General features: G+C 38.8%; 1 protein-coding gene across 2 annotated transcripts in view; it reads right to left on the bottom strand.

Moving 5' to 3' along the window:
- YME1L1 (YME1 like 1 ATPase) overlaps positions 1-23,332 on the bottom strand; it is a 34,008-nt gene that overhangs the window by 10,478 nt on the left and 198 nt on the right. For both annotated transcript variants that reach the window (XM_007420764.4, XM_007420763.4), the window contains exons 2-14: positions 20,144-20,275; positions 17,576-17,738; positions 15,141-15,239; positions 12,530-12,639; positions 11,249-11,399; positions 7,097-7,201; positions 6,163-6,245; positions 5,043-5,133; positions 3,917-4,069; positions 3,443-3,575; positions 2,565-2,627; positions 1,955-2,067; positions 1,292-1,447 (exon numbers count right to left, since the gene is read on the bottom strand). In XM_007420764.4, coding sequence (XP_007420826.1) covers positions 1,292-1,447; positions 1,955-2,067; positions 2,565-2,627; positions 3,443-3,575; positions 3,917-4,069; positions 5,043-5,133; positions 6,163-6,245; positions 7,097-7,201; positions 11,249-11,399; positions 12,530-12,639; positions 15,141-15,239; positions 17,576-17,738; positions 20,144-20,275 — 1,552 coding nt within the window. The remainder of the gene's footprint in view (positions 1-1,291; positions 1,448-1,954; positions 2,068-2,564; positions 2,628-3,442; positions 3,576-3,916; positions 4,070-5,042; positions 5,134-6,162; positions 6,246-7,096; positions 7,202-11,248; positions 11,400-12,529; positions 12,640-15,140; positions 15,240-17,575; positions 17,739-20,143; positions 20,276-23,332) is intronic.

Here is a 23,332-nt window from a genome sequence, read left to right on the forward strand (position 1 = left end):
GGACTATTGGAGTGTGCTCAGCATTGTTTCACTTTTGTCCAGCTCAGCCAAAATACTGTCCACTTCTGCACTGGGGGAATAACTACTTTCAGGGTCTTCTCCCCAGTTTTTCCCCCAAACCAGGGCTTCTGTACTGGCAGCCGATTTCCTCTCTGTCCTCCACATGATCTTGGGTGTAGCTGAGGCTGTAACCAGCCGGATCCCTTCTAGCCCCCCAGAATCTTGGGTGGAGCTCATCCCTCTGGGTCTTCACTTCACAACTTCCAGGGAAGCCACCCTAGGCCGTTCTTTTCCTTTCCTGAACAGGAACTAACACTTGCCCTGCATACCTCACTTCACTCTCCAGCTCTTCTCCAGCCTTTTCTCTCCAGCTTCTCTGTCCACTCCAGCAACAAACTTTTATTCCCCATTCCTTCTCTCTCTCTCCCTCCCTCCCTCGCCCTCCCTCCCTCCCTCCAATTTTTGGTTACACTGGCAGCATGTCCTGCAACAATTGAGGAGATGGGTGTCCCCCAGGGGTCTAGTCCCCAACACCTATACCCCTTGCTGCACCAATGGGACTGCTGACTCTAAATCTCCCCATACCAGCCCTGGCTAGCAGGCAGGTCAGCTCATCAGGTCCCATAACAATACAGCTGCCCTTCAAGGCCAAAAGCAAGCTGGTTTTTTCTGTTTCTTCACTCCACGTCTGGCTCATGTCAGCAAAACAGCACCCATGACAGGCCACAAAATCTATATGCCCCACAGGTGCAGCACAGAAAAATCCTAAACATAGAGCCTAAAGTAAACCCCTTATGTTCCCAGTCCCTCACTTCCTAAATAGTCTCTTATTTGTAAGGGTTATTTAATTAAACTTATTACTGAAGGTTCTTATGTAAATATTATATTGTGACAGTTGTTATGTGATTCCCTTGAAAACAAACAACCCAATAAAGCTTTCTTTTAAATCACTAATGGAATTCAACACATGTAAGACTAAAAATATATTATCTCATACAGTGAAACCTTGATTTAGTAAATTTTGCTATAATAGCTCCACATGCAATGGACCAAATTTTGGTGGCAATTTACATCATTTCCATAAGATCTTTGATGTAATGATGTTGTCACACAAGTGATATAAATTAATGCAATTATTTAGCAGACATGTGTGCACGACAGACATCCTCTCTCCCTGATTAGTCTGTTAAAATGAGAATTGCATTATACTATTCTATATTATATTAAAAATAAAAGTTACTGCTGTGACTGGGGAAAAAACATAGAAGTGATTACAAAATATAAAACCTACCCATGACAATTTTGTCCTTTGCAAATTCTAGCTCCCTCATAGTAACCATGTCCTTTTCATCAATTGCTGCCTTTAATGCAGCTTGGTTCACAAGGTTTTCCAACTCAGCTCCAGAAAATCCTACCGTACCTCTTGCAATGATTTCTGGATTAATGGCTGTGCAAACAGAGATACATTAATGCCTTTGTCAATCCAAGTTGATGTTAATATTCAGGTAAGTTAGCATGCACAATAAACTTAAAGATGCAGAGCTTTGCATTACATACACTTTTTACAATAATCCAGCTTTAAGAATTTACTATCTTTACGATTGTAAATGTTTGAATAAGAACTGTGACCTGAGAATCAGATACCACAACTGTTCAAATGATTGAACAAATTTCCTTTTCCTAAAAATATAAGATAGTCTTTGGATGCAGCAAGTTTTTACAATACAGTCTAGTTTTGAATTCAGTTTTAACTTGATAAAATTTAGTTTTTAAGAACAGTTATAAAAAACACACTTCTAGCCCTTAACTATGTTCTATTAAGCCCAGATATTCATCTTAATGGAAAGATCTTCAACCTTAATCAGCATACACATGCATTTCCTATGCAGCTAGCCTGCTGGCAACTGTCTATGTTTTTATTTCAAAAATGCAACACTTACATATTTATACTTACACTTATCATACTTTATTTTATTAAGATACCATTTCAAAATTTCTGTTCGTCCCTTAACATCTGGCCTGGGGACTGTAACTTGCATGTCAAAGCGGCCAGGACGTAACAAAGCACTAATGGGGGAGGAAAAAAGGTGTTGTGAATGATTCAATAATGTAAAATCTTGGTTAATCATTTTATATCTTAAAATATTTTAAAAAGATGATTTGGTAAGGAAAGTAGCCAGTACATTTCTGATTTCCACTAAAAGTCAGTTCACACAATTAAATGCTTTCCACAGAAAAACTTGCAATAATTGTGGGCACAAGAAGCTTATGGAAAACTGTACTTATGAACCAGCATTACAATGCTACATTTCAGATGTACTGACTGGTTGGATCCAGACTGCATTTAAATCTATCATTTTCAGTTAAGAGCTTCCATTTAGAACTGTTGCTCCAGCAAAATATGGCTATTCTCTTAATTGCTTAATTGTTAAGACAAAGAATATCGGCAGGATTATTAATTATGCATCCATATTACTGTCCTAAACTATCAAAGTCATATACACACAAAATCAAATCAAGCAAAGTTGTATTTTTCACACACACACACACGCACAGAGACATACTTATCTAGTGCTTCTGGGAAGTTTGTTGCACCAATGATAATGATTCCTTCATTAGATTTAAAGCTTCAAAAAAATAAAAGAAATGTAATTAATATATTTACAGTAATTTTCCCTTAACCATTTAGGTACTGAATTGAGATCTAAGCAAGTCATATTCAGTTCAGTGTGATTTTCAAAGAATGCTTCATTTATTTTAGGAGTGGAGTGGAGGACCTTTTTCCTGTTGAAGCCAACACTTTCTTGGGCATGTGGCTGTGATTACCAATGACTGGCCTTAGCCACATTCAGTGCATGTGACAACAGCATGTTTTTAACCAAAGGATGGTTCAACTTTTAAAATGAAAGAAATAGGGGGAAAATATGAAAACTACTTTTTGAACACAGATGTGCATGCTTTGGAAATGATGACAATATATAAGTTAATGTCTTATATGAATATAGGTATTAACTTAAATGAGTGAATTTCTCGAGTATCGGAAAGCTGCTGTTCTTATGCAGGGTCCAAAACGCTTATGTTGAATCATTTTTGAAGCATGCACCCCCTACTTTTGACCTACATGTGATATATAATTATTGCTCCCCCACTTGAATGTCTGTGCTGTCCTTAACTTTGAGTAGGATTTTGCACTCACCCACAATCCCCAATATTTAGATATTCAGGGACATAAGACAGTCAGTTTGTGGATCCTATCTTTAATGGCAAAAACATCTTCCTAAGAAAAATAACACATTTCCTAGTATTTACAGCTTTCAAACCATGTTTCTCTTCTAGACATGTGCAAAACATTTCAGATCCAAAATGTTTTGTCCACCTCTGTTCCACATCCATAATAATGAAACTAAAAATCCCTTTATTTAGAAGAAAAATTAACACTTACCCATCCATTTCAGCAAGGAGCTGGTTTATAGTTTGCTTTGAGTAGGGATGCATTGGAGATTCTACTCTTTTGCCACCAACAGAATCCAACTCATCAATGAATATAACACTTGGTGCATTTGCTTTGGCTTCCTCTGAGAATATAAGACGTCAAATTCTTTATAATTTTTCCCTCCATTTGTTTCCAGTGTAAAAATCATGAGATTTTTCTGACTATCGTAATGGATTCTATTTTTTCACCAAAAAAGCTATTCTCTGAATAAACCCCCCAAACTGAGCTATATTTTTTCATTTACGTTTTCGTTTGCAACAGAGATAAGGCAAATAGTTTGAAAGAGAATGCATTTGAGTTCTTGTGATGTCCATTAATTTCTAATGTAGTTAACCAAAAAAAGTGCTATCCATTTACTAATAAGATGTTACGGCACTGATGCTGTTTTCACTAAAGGGGATCCAAGGGAAAAGCTGAACTTACTAAACAGATTTCTAATACGGCTGGCTCCCACTCCAACAAACATCTCATCAAATTCAGACCCAGAAGCATAATAGAAGGGAACATCAGCTTCTCCTGCCACAGCCCGGGCAAGGAGGGTTTTGCCAGTACCAGGTGGACCCACCAACAGTACACCTAGAAAGATACAAGCATGAAAACAATATCACACTAAACTACGGAGACCTTACTATTGTCCATGTTAGTCCCAAGTTCTGTAATTTTTCATAAGGAATTTTATTACTCAGTAACAAGTACAGGTAGTCCTCACTTCATTCAGCAACAGTGAAGTTACAACAGTGCTGAAAAAATAACTTTACCGCCTATTTATGACCATTTGTGACTTTTGCAGGGTCCCTCAGTCACGTGATCACCATTGCACTCAGTATGCATTGTCCTGCGCCCGACTAGGGTTTTTTTCCTTTTTCCCCCCCTTGCAGGGCAGAGAGATCAGAGAGAGATTTCAAGAGAGTAAGCCATTTGCTCTTCTACAGCTTGAAAGCAACGTGATCGCGCTGGCAGCCCAGGGCTGGGAGCCGTGGGTGCATTACGCAAACAGCTTACAGTACTCTCTTGAAATCTCTTTCTCTCCAATCTCTCTGCTCTGTGAGGAGGGGGAGAAAAAAAGCAAGAGACTTCTGTAAGCAATCTCTCCTTTGCCTGACCTGCAGGTACTCAAGCATTCCAAAGGGCAGGGGGGTGGCTAGGAGGCAAACAAAAGCTGAAGTGTGAAACTGAGTAGTCTTGTCTCTTTCTAGCTGGAAAACACAGTTGCGGTCATGTGCTTTCCCACTTAGCAACCCCTTCGCTAAGTCCCAATTAGGATCATTAAGCGAGGACTACCTGTATGAACAATTGAGGATACCATTCTGACTCTAGCATATTCGCTAATATAAATTAGGAGTTTGAAACAGATATGAAAGAGTGATTAGCTGTACTTTGTTAGGTACCATTTTAACAAGAAGCAGTGTTTTGAAAACCAACTTGATAATACAGAATGGGACGAAATTAACTGGATGCACATTAGAGACCTATGCTGAATTGTATTTGTTTTACAGAAATCATACAAGACTAGACTAGAGTATAACAATAAGGAAAGGTTCATACTTACCTTTAGGGAGTTTACCTCCTAATATGGTAAATTTCTGGGGGTTTTTCAAAAATTCTACAATTTCCTGCAACTCTTGCTTAGCTTCATCTACCTGAACTCAATTAAGAAAAAAGTACTTAAGACTATAATAATTTCATACTAACATGCTTTTGACATGTTAATTATATGGTTGCCCTACATACAGTTACTTTTAAATAACATTTCCCTTATCAAAACTGTTAAATGGGATTTGACTTCCTTATCCCACTGCACACATTAATCATGACATTTCTGTATTATCCAAGACAATGTGTTTTTAGGCAAAATAAGAACAGAGTGGACTATTTTAAAAAACACAATTCCCCACTGGATACGGTCATTAAAGTGGACTGATCTATGGCCTATGAGAGCAAATTTGGCAGAAATGTTTACTAGCATTAAAAATACTGTGAAAAACAGTTACTTATGCACACTTGGTAAAAAAGGAATGTAATTAATTGCTATATAACTTTTCAGAACAGAGTGCTGAAACAAACACAAATTATACCCTGTGAGTTTATATTAAATAATGGTTAAATAATTCAAAAGTGAAAAATAGCAACTTCCTCTAATTATACAAAGCAGATAGATCATTTAAAAAAAACAAAATGATTATATGATTCAGCTCTTGTTAAACAGTGGTTTTCATGAGAAAAGAAGGTAACTGCAGAATACATCTGGGTAACACTACACTGTACCGACTTGAAACAACTTCTAAGACAAGGATATTCTGCCAGATGCTTAGCAGCATGGAAGAGAGTATACTGATGAGTATTATAGTAATAAAATTCAAAGAGGTCACAGCTGTGACAGCCCAACTATCTTAGCAGCCCATCAAGCATTCATTTTGGGACGGAAGAATTGAGCCACTCTGCTGTTTCAGATTTGTTACTCATACCTAGAGCATCTTATTATTTAATGAAAGTACTAGTTCTTTCCCTCATTCACAATATAATGCATTCACCTCACTTTTCTCATCCCCATGACATACATCTTTATGCAAATCGGCTCCTGCCCTTTTAGGTCTATCAGGATGTTCATGTTTTGTCTGATTGCTTCAATTCTACTGCACAATCGAGAGACATCCAACAATTGAACTTACGCCTTTCACATGTTCAAAGGTGATATTTTTCATCTGAATAGGATCCACTGCTGCATCAAGCCCAGAACTTGCTCGAAAACGTACTGCAAGCAAAGGAATTCATTTAGTCAAATACATTATTGCCACTCACCTTATTTTTGTTACAATATATTGTATGTCTTGTTATTGCTGTTATTTGTTATTGCATTGGTGTTTTAAAGCTATGCTAGCTACCCAGAGATAGGCAGCCATATAAATCTAAATCTAAATAAATACACGTTTTCATCACTAGCAATATCACAATGATATTCTTAAAAAAGTATACTTTCCCTTCACTGTTACATGGGACATCTGAAAGTGACCATATATATAACTACTTAGCTTTGGCAATGCTTCAGTCTCAATATCAACACAAACCATTAGCAGTTGTTTACCCAATTAAAAGCTTTCCCACTCATTTAAAATGTTGGACTCATATCATCCAGGCATCTGATTTTCAGAATAAGAACACCTTCAAATTTTCTACAATTAAAATACTGATCAAAGACTTCTCAAAGCTTCAAGAAGATACAAAATATGTCATTAAAATTAAGGTTCTGATACTGTCAATATATAAGTACTGAAGTTGTTGATACTGCAGTATATAAGTACTGGAAAACAAAGGAGGCATATACTGTTAAAGCTACTAAGATTATTTATCAGATCTGAAGAATATGCAGGCTGTGCTCTATGTAAGTTATTCATGGAAGAAAATGCTTCAAACTGATAAATATAAAAGCAATCTCTTTCTCTTAGTCTCTATCCACTGTATTTCTAGCAACCCCCTCCTCTACTTAAATACTCTTTGAAGATCAGACAGGGAATAACTTGACTTTTAAATTTAAGTTTAGCATGGCATAATACAATAATAAATAACAATAAATTTAAAATTTAGAAGAATTAAAAGTTAACAAACCAGCATCAGAAAATGAGCCTTTAGGTAAAAACTGGCTTTTTAACACAGTATAAATACCAAACAACACCGCTAGAAAGACAAACAATCGGGTTCGTCTTAAGGAATCTGAAAAGAAAAAAAGAATATTTATTTAGCCAATTGATATGGTGCCGATGTTAACCAAATAAATTTTGCAGCTGACAAAAGCTAAAATAAGCACAATATAAGATACCATAAACAACCACCAATCTAAAATAAACAGTTCAGACTCCTTAGATTCTCTGGCAGCATAAAAACAAAACACAATATTAGGCTCTTGGCACCTGAGTGAAAAGCCAGGTCTTCAAGGCCTTCCAAAGTCCCCAGAATCAGGGCCATCTGAAACTTAGGAGGGAGGCTCTACGGGGCAGGCATTGTGACAGAGAAGACATGCCTCCTGGGTCCCTACTAAGTGACATTGTTTCACAGATGGGACTCAGAGCATGCGCACCCTGCTAGATCTGATGGGATGGACTGAAAGTGTGGTGGTTCCACCAGTAACCTGGCCCTGTGTCATGTAGGGCTTTAAAGGTGACAACCAGCACCTCGAAGTGCACCCAGAGACTTATTGGGAGCCAATGCACCTTATGCAGCAGTGCTGTTATGTGGGTGCACTATGGTGTCCCCAAAAGAGCATGCACTGCCACATGCCATATAAATATGACAAATAATTTCTGGATCTGCTGCAGCTTCCAAATGCTTTTCAAGGACAGCCCTGCCATATGTTATATTGCAATAGTTCAACTGGGAAATAACTAAGTCATAAGCAACTATAAGAAGTGTCTTCCAATTGAGGAACAGGAGCAACTGGTGCATAAGATGGAGCAGTGCAAAGGGACTCCTGGCTACAGCTCCCACTTGCTCCTCAAGCAGGAACCATGAGTCCAGAAGGACCCTCAGATTGTACAACAACTCACTCAGTCTAGGGAATGGTATCCTTTACAGGGTTAACAATGGAGGATCTCCAGATCTGGGGGGCCCTAAAACCCATAGCCACTCAGTCTTGTTTGGATTGAGTCAAAACCAGTACTTTCCCATCCAGACTCTCAAAGCTTCCAGGCACTGAGAAAGAAACAACAGAATTACTTGGGTGGCCTGAAGCAGAGATGTATAGCGGAGTATCATCAACATACTGATGATACTTAACCCTGTGCCAATGGATGACCTCACCCACCACTTCATATACACATGAAATAGGAATGGGGAGTCAAGCACTGCACCACACACAAAGCAGAGGCTTACAGCTAGACCTCTCCCCATCTGCCAGTACCAACTGGAACTGGCCTCAGAGGAAGGAGAAAAATGACCAGACAACTGTGACTCCCATTTAAAGCCTCCTCAGTCAGTCCAGAAGAATTACGTGACTGATGGTACCAAAGACCATTGAAACATCAAGGGCAGTTAGAATGAATATATTATCTCTATCCTGAGCCCATGAGAGGTCATCCATAATCATGATTAATGCTGTTTCAGCACTGTAACCCAACCTGAAACCTGAATGAAATTAGTCTAAATAATCTGGTTCCTCCAGGGCCTTTTGGAGCTACGAGCCTACCAACTTCCCAAAAACCTTCAGGAAGGTTTTATTTATTTATCAGACTTGTACAGGTAATCCTTGCTGACCAACTGCTTCCTTTAATGACCAAAATTACACTGGTGTAAAAAAAAAAGTTTTATGACCAATCTTTGCATTTACGTCCATCGCAGCATCCCATGGCCATGTGACTGCCATTTGTGTGCTTCACAGCTGGCTTACATCAAGCACAATTAATAGAGAAGGTGGAAATAAAATTGTAAGTCGTGGTCACATGATGTTTTGCTTAACGACCAAAGGGGAAGTGACACTGTAAGCCTATTGGGGTCACATGTTTCGCTTAGCGACCGTGACACTTAACGATGGAGTTGCCAGTCCCCATTGTGGTCACTAAGAGAGGACTACCTGAACAGCCATCCATATTGTAACCACAACTGTGGGTGGCTCACAAAATAAAAACACCAAAAAAACTTACAATTACAATAAAAATTCATGACGCCTCGTAACAACACACTCCAAGATATCATCTTACTGGGCTCCAGCCTCATCTTACCCCACTGTGGGAAGACCCAGCTATTCAAGGCCTTCCAGAAGGCAAGGAGGTTAGGGGCTTGAGATCTCTCGGGGCGGGGAGGAGTTTTCCATAAGGCAGGGGCAGCCCTGTTGGAGACTGGATGAAAATTGTCTAATATTGCTGATGTCAGCAATGGCTGCTTAATGAAGAGGTGAAATAGTACCTCCTTTAAGATGGGGAACCATTTCATCCCCAACAAAACATTCATTGCTGCTTGGATCCAACTGCAGGGAGTCATTTGCAGGGAGGTCAGCAGGTAAAGACATGGCTTTAAAACACAGGTGGCAAGACTCAACATCCCAAGCACCCCATCTACTTCCTCAGGACTAACAGGCTCAAACTCCCCCCAGATAACCAAGCAAAGCTGCGTCTCAGTCAGTTCCATTAGATCTGCATAGCCAGAGTCCAGCGCTGAGTGAATCCAAGCAACTTTATTTGACAAATGCCTAAAATAGTCTTCACAACTTTTCGTCTTCCTCCAGGGGTTTCCCCAGTCCCTCCTTACCCAGGATGGATTGAATCATCCAGGAAAGAGTAATCAGTCAGCTATCCACTAATGCAAAAGGCTCTTATTTGTGCTTGGACTCACTTTTCATCTTCCTCCAGTGATGCATTAGGGATCTCTTATGCTGCTTCATTTCCGGAAGCTCCTCTGAAAACCAGTAGGCTCTATGGGATCCACACACACAGAAAGTCCACACGGGGACAATGGAATCCAAGGCTGCCTTGCCTGCTCATTCCAAGCAACAACTAATGACTCGGTCAAGTTGTGTAAGAGAGTTTCAGGGACAACCCCAGGTTCCCACTGAAACCTCACAGGGTTTACCAGGTATCTGGGGTGGACCAACTGAATTGGTTCTTTTGGATAGCATTATAGGTAGTTCTCAACTTACAACTACAATTGGGACCAGAACTTCTGTCAGTAAGCAATGCAGTTGTTAAAGTGAGTCACATCTGATTTTATAACTTTTGCCACAGTTATAGCAGTTAAGCAAATCACCAGTCATTAAGTGAATCACATGGTTGTTATGTAAATCCAGCTTCCCTCATTGACCTTGTTTATGGAAAGCCGCCTGGGAAGGTCGCAAATGGTGATCACATGACCCTGGGATGCTGAAACCATCATAAATACATGCCAATTCCCAAGTGCCCAAATTTTGATCACATGACCGTAGGGACGCTGCAATGGTCGTAAGTGAGAGGACCAGTCACAAGTCACTTTTTCCTGCATTGTCATAACTTCAAATGGTCGTTAAATGAATGGTCATAAGTTGAGGACCACTGAAGAAACAAAACCAACTGATCATCTTAACATGTGATGAAGATGTTGAGGAGAGATGTAGGAGGTACTTACCTATCACTAGACAGTGTGGGTATAAAGGAATCAATTTTACTGTATACAGTGGTGCCTCTACTTACGAACACTCCTACTTACGAATTTTTCGAGATACGATCAGCTCCGGCCCCAAAAATTTACCTCTACTTACGAACTCCGCCTCTACTTACGAACCGGATCCGCGGCCATTTTCCCTGCTGCCACGCAGTCGCAGCTTCCTGTGGGCAAGATCGCGGTAGCAAGGAGATGTTTGGTAAGGCTTGTGGTGTGTTTTGTGGTGTTTGGAAGGTTTTTGTGGCGTTTGGAAGGTTTTTGAGGTTTAAAAATAAAATGCATATGTTTCAGAACTGTTTAGCCGTATTTACATTGAACCTTATGGGGGAAATTTACCTCGGGGTGCGACCAAATTCGGAGGGCGGATTAGCCATATTTACATTGAACCTTATGGGGAAATTTGCCTCGTGGTGCGACCAAATTCGGAGGGCGGAACGGATTAACCGGATTTACATCGAACCTTATGGGAAACTTTACCTCGACTTGAGACCAACTCGAGTTGCAACCAGAGTCACGGAACGGAGTAAGTTCGTAACTAGAGGTATCACTGTATTTAAAATATGTTCTCCCAATATTAAAAGGAAAGGAAATCTACAAATAATTATAAAAACTGCTTTAAAAAACAGATCAACTGACCAATTGTACGCTGTGCAAGTGCCTGTGATTTCAAAAAACCCTCTGCAAACCCAGTTTTAAAAGCATCTTGATGAGCCTCAGGTATGTTTTTTCTTTTCATCAGTTTGTCTAAACTTTCAATCTCAGATACTTTCTCTCTCAGTAGAAAACCCTGGGAACAGAATAGGAAAAACATTACTTTTTACATTATCAAATCTCATGTTAAAATACAATTTCTTCAGAAGTGCCTACAGTTATTATATTTCTGTCATGTGAAGTTTCATGACATTAGCCAAACTTTAAATTATTTTTAAAAACTTTTACATAGGTTAATTTTAGCAAACAATGGATTGTATATTAGATATTAAGAAAGTGATGCCTTTTTTTTTTTTACTTTTTCTAAAAGCTCAGTTCTAAACCCAAGAATTCCTATTGAATTTTTAAGTTAATGTATCTTCCCCAAACACTTTTTAATTCCTTACATAAATAGACCTTAAAACCACCAACTAAGGAAACTTGCTTGTTATATACAATTATGCAAGAAAAAAGATTATTCAGCAATAATTTAAATTATTAATTATTAGAGAATTTATCGGTAATGCAGCTCTCAAGGACACTCTATCACCTACTCTACCCTAAGACCATATCCTTGGGATACCTGCAAATTTTAAAATGATTTTAAATAGACAAATCTCCAAAGAATTCAATATTGTCATATAAATTCTCTGAAGATTTGAAGTGAAACTACCAATATTTTGTAAGATTTTAAAGCAAGAATGCCAAAATCTTAAAAGCTGTGCAAATCTTATGATAATTATTCTTTAAAAAAAAAACCTTTAAAATTACATGATGGTCTTTAATTCACGATATCAACCTTTCCAAATTACAAGTCATATATTAATTATGAAATCTAGTTATTCAGATTTGTTTTCCATAAACTGATGCCCTTGGCTATGCTGGCTGAGTTATTATGATAGCAGAAGTCTAACACATCTAGCAAACGTAAATCTGATCCAAGTATTTCACAGGAATTGCTCTTGCATATTCACTTTATACATTTTCTTTAATCCTTCAATGCTTCTACTAATTCTTTAAAAATATAATTAATCTAACCCTATTTGCACACCCACGATGCATAAAGCACCTCAACACTTTCTAATATCTCTATGGAACTTCAGCCGCTTGACATTTGACTACATATGCTAGTTTCTAATCTGAAATGCATATGGATTACATGGTAACACAAACCAGATAAGGTGGAAGACTCAGTCATCATCATAATGTGCACATTTTCATAATTACCTTTACAAATGAGGGAGCTACATCTTCTGCTTCTGCTGATTGTTCTGATGTGGACTGTAGCCGTCTTGCTCTCGATTTCAGAGTCTTAAAACCTCGAGACTGAATGAAAACTTCATACAGAAAGGGAGGTATTATATTTCAAGAACGCATGGGAGAAAACACTGATGTGTTCAGTACTTTCTTGTGTGGTATACTGCTTATACACAGATCTTGAATTTATATCAAAATATAAAAAACTATATAACCATTTCTCAGTGTGTGCATCTATGTGCTAAGTTTCAAATTTTCATCACCAAAATAGCTGCCAAAGCACCACAGTGGCACTGTCAGCTGCTTCTTTAAGAACTGGAATTTTCTTCGTAGAATTGTACGTATACAGGTTAATGGCATTTTTTCAGAGAGATCTCATGGTTGAGTGCAAGGATATGGGCAAGGAAGCAAGGTAAAGAAAAAAAGTGGAAGCAACTTGCAAACTGGCATGCAAGCATGTTACAGATAAGGCGCATAAGAGGAAGAAAGCTGAAATGGGGGAGGGGGCTCTCTTTCAGGTTCTGCAGGAGATGCTGCCAGTAAATAAGCGGCCAGAGCAGATGAGAACTGAGAAGGAGATGATGAGCCCAGATGATATGCAGCTCAGGAGCAGGAAGGCACCAGGAGATGCCTGCAGCAGACAGGAGAGGAAGCTAAGAAGTGGCAGAGAAGAAAAGAACCAAAGCAGTGCTGTACAATATAAGACATCCTTGGACTGAGAGTGCCATTGCAGTGCAAAACCCAGGTGGAGCCAGAGAGAGACTGAATAGGAAGGACATACGGTAGTTATTTTCAACTGTAGTTACTGTCATTTTCCCTTTGGTTAATGTAAGATTTTTGGGGGACACCAGCAGACTAGTGAAGGAAAGCAATTACAGGTAGTCCTTGACTTACCGCCACGATTGGGACCGGAACTTCTGTGGTTAAGTGATGCAGTCATTAAGTGAGTTGTGGCCAATTTTATGACTTTTGCCACGGTCATTAAGTAAATCTGGCTTCCCCCATTGGCTTTGCTTTTCAGAAGCCCCCTGGGAAAGCCATCAATGGCAATCACATGACCCCAGGATGCTGCAACCATTGTAAATATATGCTGGTGGCCAAACGACTGGATTCTGATCATGTGACCGCAGGGACACTGTGACAATCATAAGTGCAAGGACTGATCATAAGTCACTTTTTTCAGCGCTGTCATAACTGTGAACAGTCATTAAAGGAATTGTCGTAAGTCGAGGACTACCTGTAATACTCCAAAACCAACACTTTCAGTAAGCAGTTGAGGGCAGAAGGAAGAAGGTGAAAGATGCTTGAAGTTTGCAAATTAAGCACTGTTAAGGTTTTCTTTAGAACTTCATGTTTGCCTTAGTTATAAAGACATTATTTCTTTCATATCACTTTTGGACGCACTTGTACATATATGCAAATGACATCACCTTGTAATTGTAAATAGTTGTAAATAGGAATAAATAATACTTTAATTGATCTTTTGGCTCCACTGTGTTTTCATCAGTTCCTATCCGTACCCACCCTCCAACAACCACTGAGAAAACTGAATAGCATTTGCAAAGCAGAAAAGGACTGGTAGTTTGTGATTCTAATTTAAGTAATCAAAATCCTACAAGAGAACTGCAAACTGCTCTCTAGAGTGAAGTCATAAGGAATAATAGATCACTCAGTGTGGTGCCCCATGGGATTCAGTGTCAGCTCTTCCCAAGAAAGTGTATTGAAATCTACACTACACAGAGGATATTACAACATGGATTGGTAATAATTAAAACCTATTCTATTTAAACAATGTATTTTAGAATAGTTCTTTAAAACATTTACTTATTCTATATAGTTCCTTACTAATTAAGAATAATTCATGTATAAATTCTTGTGTTTCCTTTCATACTTTATGGAAATTACAAATCAAATTATAGGCTTAAACTAACAGTAAATTCAGAGTTGCCTACAAACAATGGATATGCATGCCAGTTCCTGGCCTTAAATGCAAACAATTTAATACTGCCTATTGTAACTGAGAAATCTGAGATGGTTCAGCAGCCATTACTAGTGCCACCTTAAATCAGTCTCATTGAACACTGTAGTAAGTTTAATGAAAAGTCTCATGAGTAATGTACGCCACCCAGAGTAACTTGATCGTGAGAGAGGCGGCTATCTAAATACAATGAATAAATAATCAGATAGTACTATATTAGTACTATTATCTATGGTACTAGATTATAAATATCTTCAAGGCTGAAGTGTTATCTTCCACATCAGCGATGGAGAGTTTGTGATTTTCCAAAAGTTAGTGAACTCCATATAACACTGACATCTCACTGGAACACCTGGGAGTTGTAATTTAGTAGTATCTATTAGTAGTATCTGTAATTCCCTACCTGATTTATAATATTCTATATACTGCAGTATACTATGAACCAGCTCTCCTTCTATAGAGTGAAATGCAGAAGATTATTGTTCTTTGAAACAGCTTTTAGGGAGCTCCTTTATACAGTGGAAGATGCATTCTGCTCATGGAATCTCTGGATCCAAGTTGTATTTCTCTTACTTTGGAAAAGGAGATATTTTTACTTCCTACCTGGCCAATGTTGAAGATTGGAACATATACCCTGGGGAGGACTAGGATGCTGTCTGTAGATGTAAGATGAACGTAAAACATTAAATGTATCCGCAAAACCTAGGAAACAACAAAAAGCTTATTTAGCATTTATGTAACTTTAGATCTTATACATTTAAAATTTTTAAATGAGACACACACAGGTCAGGCCTAGCCCAAGGAACTCCAAGAGACAATGCAAAATCAGTTCAGCTATGTTTATTAGCTACAACCTCTAGCAAGAATCTTCCCAGACTGAAACCCCAGCTCCCCAGTCAGCCAGCCACAACAGTGTGAATTCCTCAGGGAGGTGCCAGTCTCATCCTCTTGTAGTTCCCACGCTCCATCGGTGAGCTAAGAAAATGCTTATCTCCTTGAGCCTGGCCTTCATAATTCCATTCCATCATACACACCAGATACAACAATTTTAATATGATACTCCGTTGGTAAATTAGACAATGTGCTAATGCCTTAAATAAAGCCAGCAAACTAAGCCATTTATGGAGTCCTTGACTTCTGAAAAACTTATATCCAGGGTACTCAACTTCAAATTACTATTAAACAACACTCCAATAGTTACAAGTTTTAGATTCAAATTCATTATCTATTTTGCAAAGGATGATGTAAACAAAATCAACATTTGCTGTAAATATTTTATTCTCAGTTAAAATTGTGGTGTGGTAGCTGGAAGATAACAAAGAACAAGAAATTTGTATGAATGAGTAGACTAATGCCTTCCTCTCAAAATTAGGGGAAGTGAATGAGGTTAAACATGATGCATGCTACTTATTCCTTGTCTAGAATTTGGATTATTGGAGTAAAGCCATCAGGGCCAACTTCTACTATAAGCAGGACCAAAGCTGGAAAAGACATGGTAAAAATTAACTATATAGATCAATGGAACTGGCTTTTAAGTAACTGTACAAACACAAAAAGCAAAAAATCTTTAATTCAATTACAATAGCATAACATCTGGTGCTAATATAGCTTTTAATATAGCCTCTCAAATGCTACTGGCTCACTTACTTATGTTAGCAATTTGTAATATAGCAAAGGTCGTATCTTCTATCTCCCATTATCAGCTCTAGTAACCAGGTAAGTGATTACTGCCTATGTACAATCCATATAGATTTAATCAGGGATGTGCTCTTTGCAAACTCTAAACATGGAAGCTGGAGTGAATATAGATTTTTAAGTTTAATTGGGCAGGGTATCTCTTGAGTGTAACTTGTACATGCAAATTCCAACAATAAGAGCTGCAGATACAAGAATATATTATAGTGTGATATATTATTCCAATGACACTATGTATGATAAATATTTTACAATCTCCCTGTTGTAAAAACATTCCATCTTTACTGAGTGATTATGATTTTGAGAAGTCTGAAGCTCCTACCACTACAAAAGCCAGTATTCACTTATTTGAATTATATTCCATCTTTCATTCAGGAGTTGAAAGTGGGACACTGTACTCTGTCCTACCATTTTTCTCCACAACATTCCTGGGAGGTAGAATGGGCTGAGAGAGAGTGACTGAGAGAGGACTATAAGTCTCTCCAGTGTCAGTCCAAAACTTAGGTTTGGGATGGAATAGGTAAATAAGCCAGAAATTATTTATTTACATTTTTAAATATTTCAATCCTGTCTTTTCTCTAGGAGTTCAAGGAGACACATTTCATCCTAACAACCCTGTCAAGTAGATTGGGATAAGAGATGGTAATGAGGCCAAAGTAATCCAGTGAGTTTCAGTCTGAGCAGGATTCTTTGGTCCCAGACCAATATTGTAACCAGAAGCAACAACATATGGTGAGCTAGTGAGGATGGCTCTGAGGGCACATAATATTCTTGAGGGAGCTACACAAATACGGTCTGCTTAATCTCTGGAAATGGCACATGCTACCTTAAGATTCATGTTGAAGTCAGAATACTAATGCTATAAATAAACACAAATAAGGGGTACTTCAGACTCAAGAGAATACAAAGGCAGGGAAAATAATATTAGTATAGCATTAGAAATAAGATGGACTAAAGAGCTAAGAATTATTAGTGTACCAATGATATGCAGATAAAATGCTGCCATTTGTTTAATTAAAACCATGGTGTTCCATATTAACTTTGCAAATTATAGTTAACTATGTTTTGATACCATGACAAATGTCATGATCAATTCCAGTAGAATCAAGCTAAATAATGTAAACAGGTAGAGCTGAATAGGCTAATCCTAGATGAAGAATGGCAAAAGCCAGAAATAAAACTAGCAGGGATTTTGCACTTCTACAGGCATTAGAATGAAACAGGGGTAGAAATAAAGCAGATAACAAGCACGTTATAGAAGCATTGTACATGGGTATGATGTGATACAGTTTAGAATATTATTTTTCTGCCCAAATGTGTTAAAATATCATCCCAAAACATACCATATTTATTTTCAAAGAAAGACTGTGCAGATATATATGATGTTTGCCAATGTGAGGATATTTTATTTTCTACACCAAAGCCAGGAATTAGTTTGTTCACTAGTTCATCAAGTTGGCTAATTTTCAAATCAGACAGTCCTAGGTCTCGTAGATTAAGTAACGGCTGTAAAAAATAAATAAAAGATTCAAATTATGAGGAACACTGGATCACTTCAAAAATAACATCTAAGTACCATGATTCTTATATGTTTAAGGTATATAAAAAGCTATGTTTTTTATTTAATCTTTCTGAATCATATGTTCAGGCTCAATATCTATAAAGAATTGTTTGTATCATTATTTAAATTTTGTAGTTCTTTTTTCAAACAAAAAAGTAAATAACACTGAAAAATGAAAACTGTATGCCATTAAAAAATATTCTGTCTGATGCTATTACAAACACCAGGAAATTATTAGGATATTTAAACATGGGTGGTGTAAATTAAATAAGAGATGCTCTTTCACAGTCATGTTAATTTCTAGAGTACAGTTATCTCCTTCAGAGTATGCTACCAAATTAATAAACACTTAATCTCAAAGGTATCTTTAATTTCTTTGGGAATTCACATTGTAATCCTACGGACATGTACTCAGAGCTAGTCAGTCCTATCCAATACAATAGAATTTTTTCACAGAGGAGCATAATCCCAACCCAAGTCTCTATAACATTTTCATATTACAGAAAATTCAGATACATTTACTGATATTTTTGTATTACTCCAATAACAGGAGTGAACAGCAAGCAAAAGGTTACTCAGCTATGGGGAAAAGGGATATATTTATCTTAAATGAATATTCTTTTTTAAAACAAATGCCTTTTATATATAACATTCCTTTTAATTTGTATTGTCGAAGGCTTTCATGGCCGGCATACAATGGTGTGGGTCTTCCGGGCTGTGTGGCCGTGTTCTGGAAGTTTTGTTTCCTAACGTTTCGCCAGCACCTGTAGCCGGCATCTTCAGAGTGCAGGAGCACAGACAGGAGCAGTTCTCTCTGTGCCCAGGGTGATGTGACCCTTTTGTGGGTATTTATAGAGATCTGAGGGGGAGGGGGATTGGGTATGTGTGGGGGTTGGGTTATTGAGTGGCTGCTTGTTTTGGTGTCAGCATCTGTGTGTATCTTCCTGGGGATTAGGCAGGGTTTTTTCTTCTATTGAATTGTTAACGAGGGACTGCTGGGGGTGATTAGCAAGTTCATTGTGTGAACTATTCACATGTCCTGGTGGTTGAGCTGAGTTAGTTGACCTTTTGCAGGCTGTATTTTTCAGGATTGGTAGCCAGGTTTTGTTGATTTTTAGACTCTCCTCTTTTTTACTGAAACTGTGCTGGTGTTTGTGAATCTTAATGGCTTCGGGGTATAGCCTGGTATAGTGGCTGTTGGTGTTGTCTAGTATCTCTGTGTTTTCAAATAGGATTTTGTGTCCAGTGTGCTTGAGAGCATGTTCAGCTACTGCAGATTTTTCTGGTTGCTGTAGTCTGCAGTGTCTTTCGTGTTCTTTTATCCTGGTATGGATGCTGTGTTTTGTGGTCCCGATGTATACTTGCCCGCAACTGCATGGTATGCGGTATACTCCTGCGGCGGTGAGGGGATCCCTTTTGTCTTTTGCTGATTTTAGCACTTCTTGTACTTTTCTGGTGGGTCTGAAGATTGTTTGGAAATTGTGTTTTTCTATCAGTTTTCCCATGCGGTCTGTGACCCCTTTGATGTAGGGCAGAAATACTTTGTTGGTGGGTGGCTGTTTTTCTTCTTCAGTCGCATGTTGTTTTCTTGGTTTGATGGCTCTTTTTATTTCATTCTTGGAGTAGCCATTCGCTTGTAGGACCCAATTAAGGTGGTTAAGTTCAGAGTTTAGGAATTGGGTTTCGCAGATCTGATTGGCACGATCCATGAGGGTTTTGATAATGCCTCTTTTCTGACGTGGGTGGTGGTTGGAGTTTTTGTGTAGGTACCGGTCTGTGTGGGTGGGTTTTCTGTAGACTTTGTGTCCTAATTTGAGGTCTGGTTTGCATAAGTTGGCCATCCACTTCTTTTTCCATGGTGAATTGTATATTGGGGTGGACGCAGTTTAGGTGGTTCAGGAACTTCTCTAGGTCTTCTTCATCCTGACTCCAAATTGCGAAGGTGTCATCCACAAATCGGAACCAGATGTTGGGGTAACGGGTGCGGTTTCTAAAGCTTGTTTTTCAAAATGTTCCATGTAGAAATTTGCTACGACTGGGCTCAGGGGCTCCCCCCCTTCCCCCCCCTTCCCCCCCCTCAGATCTCTATAAATACCCACAAAAAGGGTCACATCACCCTGGGCACAGAGAGAACTGCTCCTGTCTGTGCTCCTGCACTCTGAAGATGCTGGTCACAGGTGCTGGCGAAACGTTAGGAAACAAAACTTCCAGAACACGACCACACTGCCCGGAAGACCTACACCAGCCATTCCTTTTAATTGTCCCCAAATTCCCTCATGATTCGAAGTAATTTTAAGTTATATTAAACAAATATGTTCATAAATAAATTACATCATTCAAGGATTCTTACTTCAGTGTTTAACACGTCATGTTCAGGTGGAGCTTCTTTCTGCACAGACTGGGTAGATGTTGTGATGAAAGACTGAGTTAAACTTTTGGGTGGATGAAATGCATTTATGAGGTGACTCAAAGAAACTGTAACCTAGTATAAAAGACAAGCTTTGTTAAGACACATGTAACATAACTTAGTTCTTAAATAACTATAAGAACCCTAAGCTTTCAGGCATAATGCACAAGCCTATTTTTTGTAAACAGTTTTGTAAGCAGTTCTTGCTGTATATCTCAAAATACATTTTAAACACTGAATCAGCGTCATAGACAGAAATATAATTTTTAGTAACAGATTGAAAACTACAAAAAAAATGGTTTTAATTTTGCAAATGCTTAAAAACTTTTTAGAAGCAATCAGTTTACTACTACAGGATACAATGTATAAGAAATGCCTCCCACCCAGCAAAGTAATTCTTTTCCCTGAACTAACTTTAATATTTTGATTTTGTGAAATAAGTATTTCTTGTAAATACCCATAATCAAATTAGATCACTGAAACTGGGAATATGTATAGTATTAGCAATACATGTACAGACAATAACAACATACTGATTTACCATGTTTGCAAAACTATCTGAAAATGAACAAAATATGTATTGCTGGTATCTTATCCAATATGACAACATACAGGTAGTTCTCAAGTTATGACCATTTGTTCGGTGACTGTTATGATGGTGCTGAAAAAATGGAAATGACTGGTCCCCAAAATTACAGCATTGCAGAGCCCCTGCAGTCATGTGATCATGATCTGGGTGCTTGCCAACCCATTTGCACTTATGACCAGTTGACAAGCACCTCATGATCACATGATTGCCATTTGTAACTTTCCCTGCCAGCTTCCCACAAGCAAAGTCAATAGGGAAGCTGGCAGCAGAGGTTACAAGTCACTCAGGTAAGTCTCCCCACCCACCCTGGCCTTTCTTCACTTGCACACAATGCACCCTCATTCCCTTTGCTTGCACGCATGCACCAGCACCCTCCTTCCCTCTTTGCTCAATCACATGCACAGCCTCCTCCTCTGCCCTTCACTCGCCTGCGTGCACCAGTGCCCTCCTTCCCCCTTTGCTCACTTGCATGCACTGTGCCCCCTTCGCATTGCACTGGGGCTTTGCAGGAGGGAAGAGAAAGCCTCACAAATGGCCAGCAGCTTCCAATGTGAGCTGTAGATTGTGTGCCGGAAGCACCCCTGGAGAGTCCTTCAGTACCCGGAAGCGCCCCCCCCTTGAGCAAGTGAAGGGGGAAGGAGGGCGCTGGTGCATGCAAGCAAAGGAGGGTGTGGTGTGAGCGAGTGAGCAAAGGGGGAAGGAGGGCCAAGAAACCCCTAAGCCACAGCGTGGCAAGCAGCCCGAGAGCCATGCAGTTCAGGGGCTGTTTGCCACCCCGCAAGGCAGGATGCAGGGCAGCCAAAAGGGCAGAGAAGGGGGGAGATAGGCAGGTGGGGAGAGTTGGAGGCAGTCCCTTACCTAACTGAGGCTCAAGGCTGGGGGGGACCAAGCCCAGAATGGCTTGGATTGGAGTGGGCCCTCAGCTAACGACTGGTGGAATTTGCTTAATGATGGCAATGGAGAGTGCCAGGATTGCCATCACTAAGCAATGCAGTCACATGACATCTTGCTTTACAACCATATTGCTTAGCGATGGAAATTCTGGTTGTAAGTCGAGGTCTACCTTTAACTGACACAGATGATACCTACTGACACCAGATATTTAAGAACTATAAATGTTAATTCCACCTCATCTGGTTGTTTTTAGACATGTGAAAAGTTTATATTATAATAGACTTTCAAATAGAATGCTACATAAAGCTAAACAAAAGTTTTTTTACTGAAAATGTTTAGGACATAAGTATGGAGCTTGAAATTGATACTTAGGCCAAAATAATAAATCATGTACAGTCTGTGTTGTTGGTATGCTGTATCTCAGCCACAATAACTACCAACTTATTAACCTATAATGTTACTCTTATAAAACAAATATTTAAACAATGTAACTACAAATGAAGAATACTGATCAATTTATATTTAATACATGATATGCAACAAAGGTGACTGTCTGTAATTTTGTAATTTCCATTTAAAACATCATCTCATTTTTTCATCAACTAAGGTAAAGGTAACAGGCAGCCTGTCACAGCTTTTGGAAGTATTTTATGGCCAAAGCAAAAATACTTTTTATGACTGGAAGATCAGTCCTTCACTGTAAAACAAGACTTGGATCCAAGGCTACAACTTTGAAAGGTCGATTCAGATTATCTTATTTTGTATCCCTGTAACCTCAGAATGCTTTGATTCTATACAAAGCAACCTCTCTAACTAATAAATGTACTGGACTACAAATTCCATACTTAAGCATGTTGAGCATGAATTATGGGAGTTGTAATCCAACACATCCATTGGACACAAGATCAGAAAAGAATTTAAAAATTTAGTTACTGGATCATCTTCTCATAGGTCCACTACTGAATTACAGTATTTAGTTTCTATGAACCTAATCCTGGGATTTGCCAAAACTGCCCTCAGATGTTATCTGAACCTAAAATAAGGTCTTGATTCCCACATAGATAACTTAGTACTTCTATATTTGCATAATGTGCTGAAAAACTCAAATGTTTGGTTTGGGTATTTGAGTTTAGGGTGAAAATGTTAAGCAAGAGTCTATAACATTATGAAACAGGACATAGATTCGCTCTCAACTCCCAGTCACCACAATAAGTTCACAATCAATAGGCACAGAACAAAAATATGATGTCATAGTTAACGAACAGAACTTATCTCCACAAAGCAAGAGACAGCCATTAAGTAAGAGCTTTTTCAAAGGAAATTAATTGAATTAAATAAGGCGTTCCTCTTCAACAGCAGTATGCCTTTAAATTCAATTCAAGGGGCTACCGTCGGCATGCTTCTATCGGCTTCTGCTGATTCCCGTGAAAGCAAACTCCAGCATATTTTTAAAAACTTTCTTTCCCTCTTTTCCCGCAGATCGTCTGAAACCTCTACGCCCTACCAAGGAAGGAAGCCTCGCCTTCCCAGCCTCGCCCTTTCGGAGCCTCCCTCCCCAAATCACTCCTTCAGGACCCTGTTTCCCTTCCGCCCCGCTCCGCCATCCCCGATTCTCTGGCTACGCAGAATAGCGGCTTCCAGCTGCTCCC

The sequence above is a fragment of the Python bivittatus genome, unplaced genomic scaffold, assembly GCF_059951505.1.
Source record: "Python bivittatus isolate LINGU-HERP-01145 unplaced genomic scaffold, Pbiv_v1 ctg000610_np1212, whole genome shotgun sequence".
Classification (NCBI taxonomy): domain Eukaryota; kingdom Metazoa; phylum Chordata; class Lepidosauria; order Squamata; family Pythonidae; genus Python; species Python bivittatus.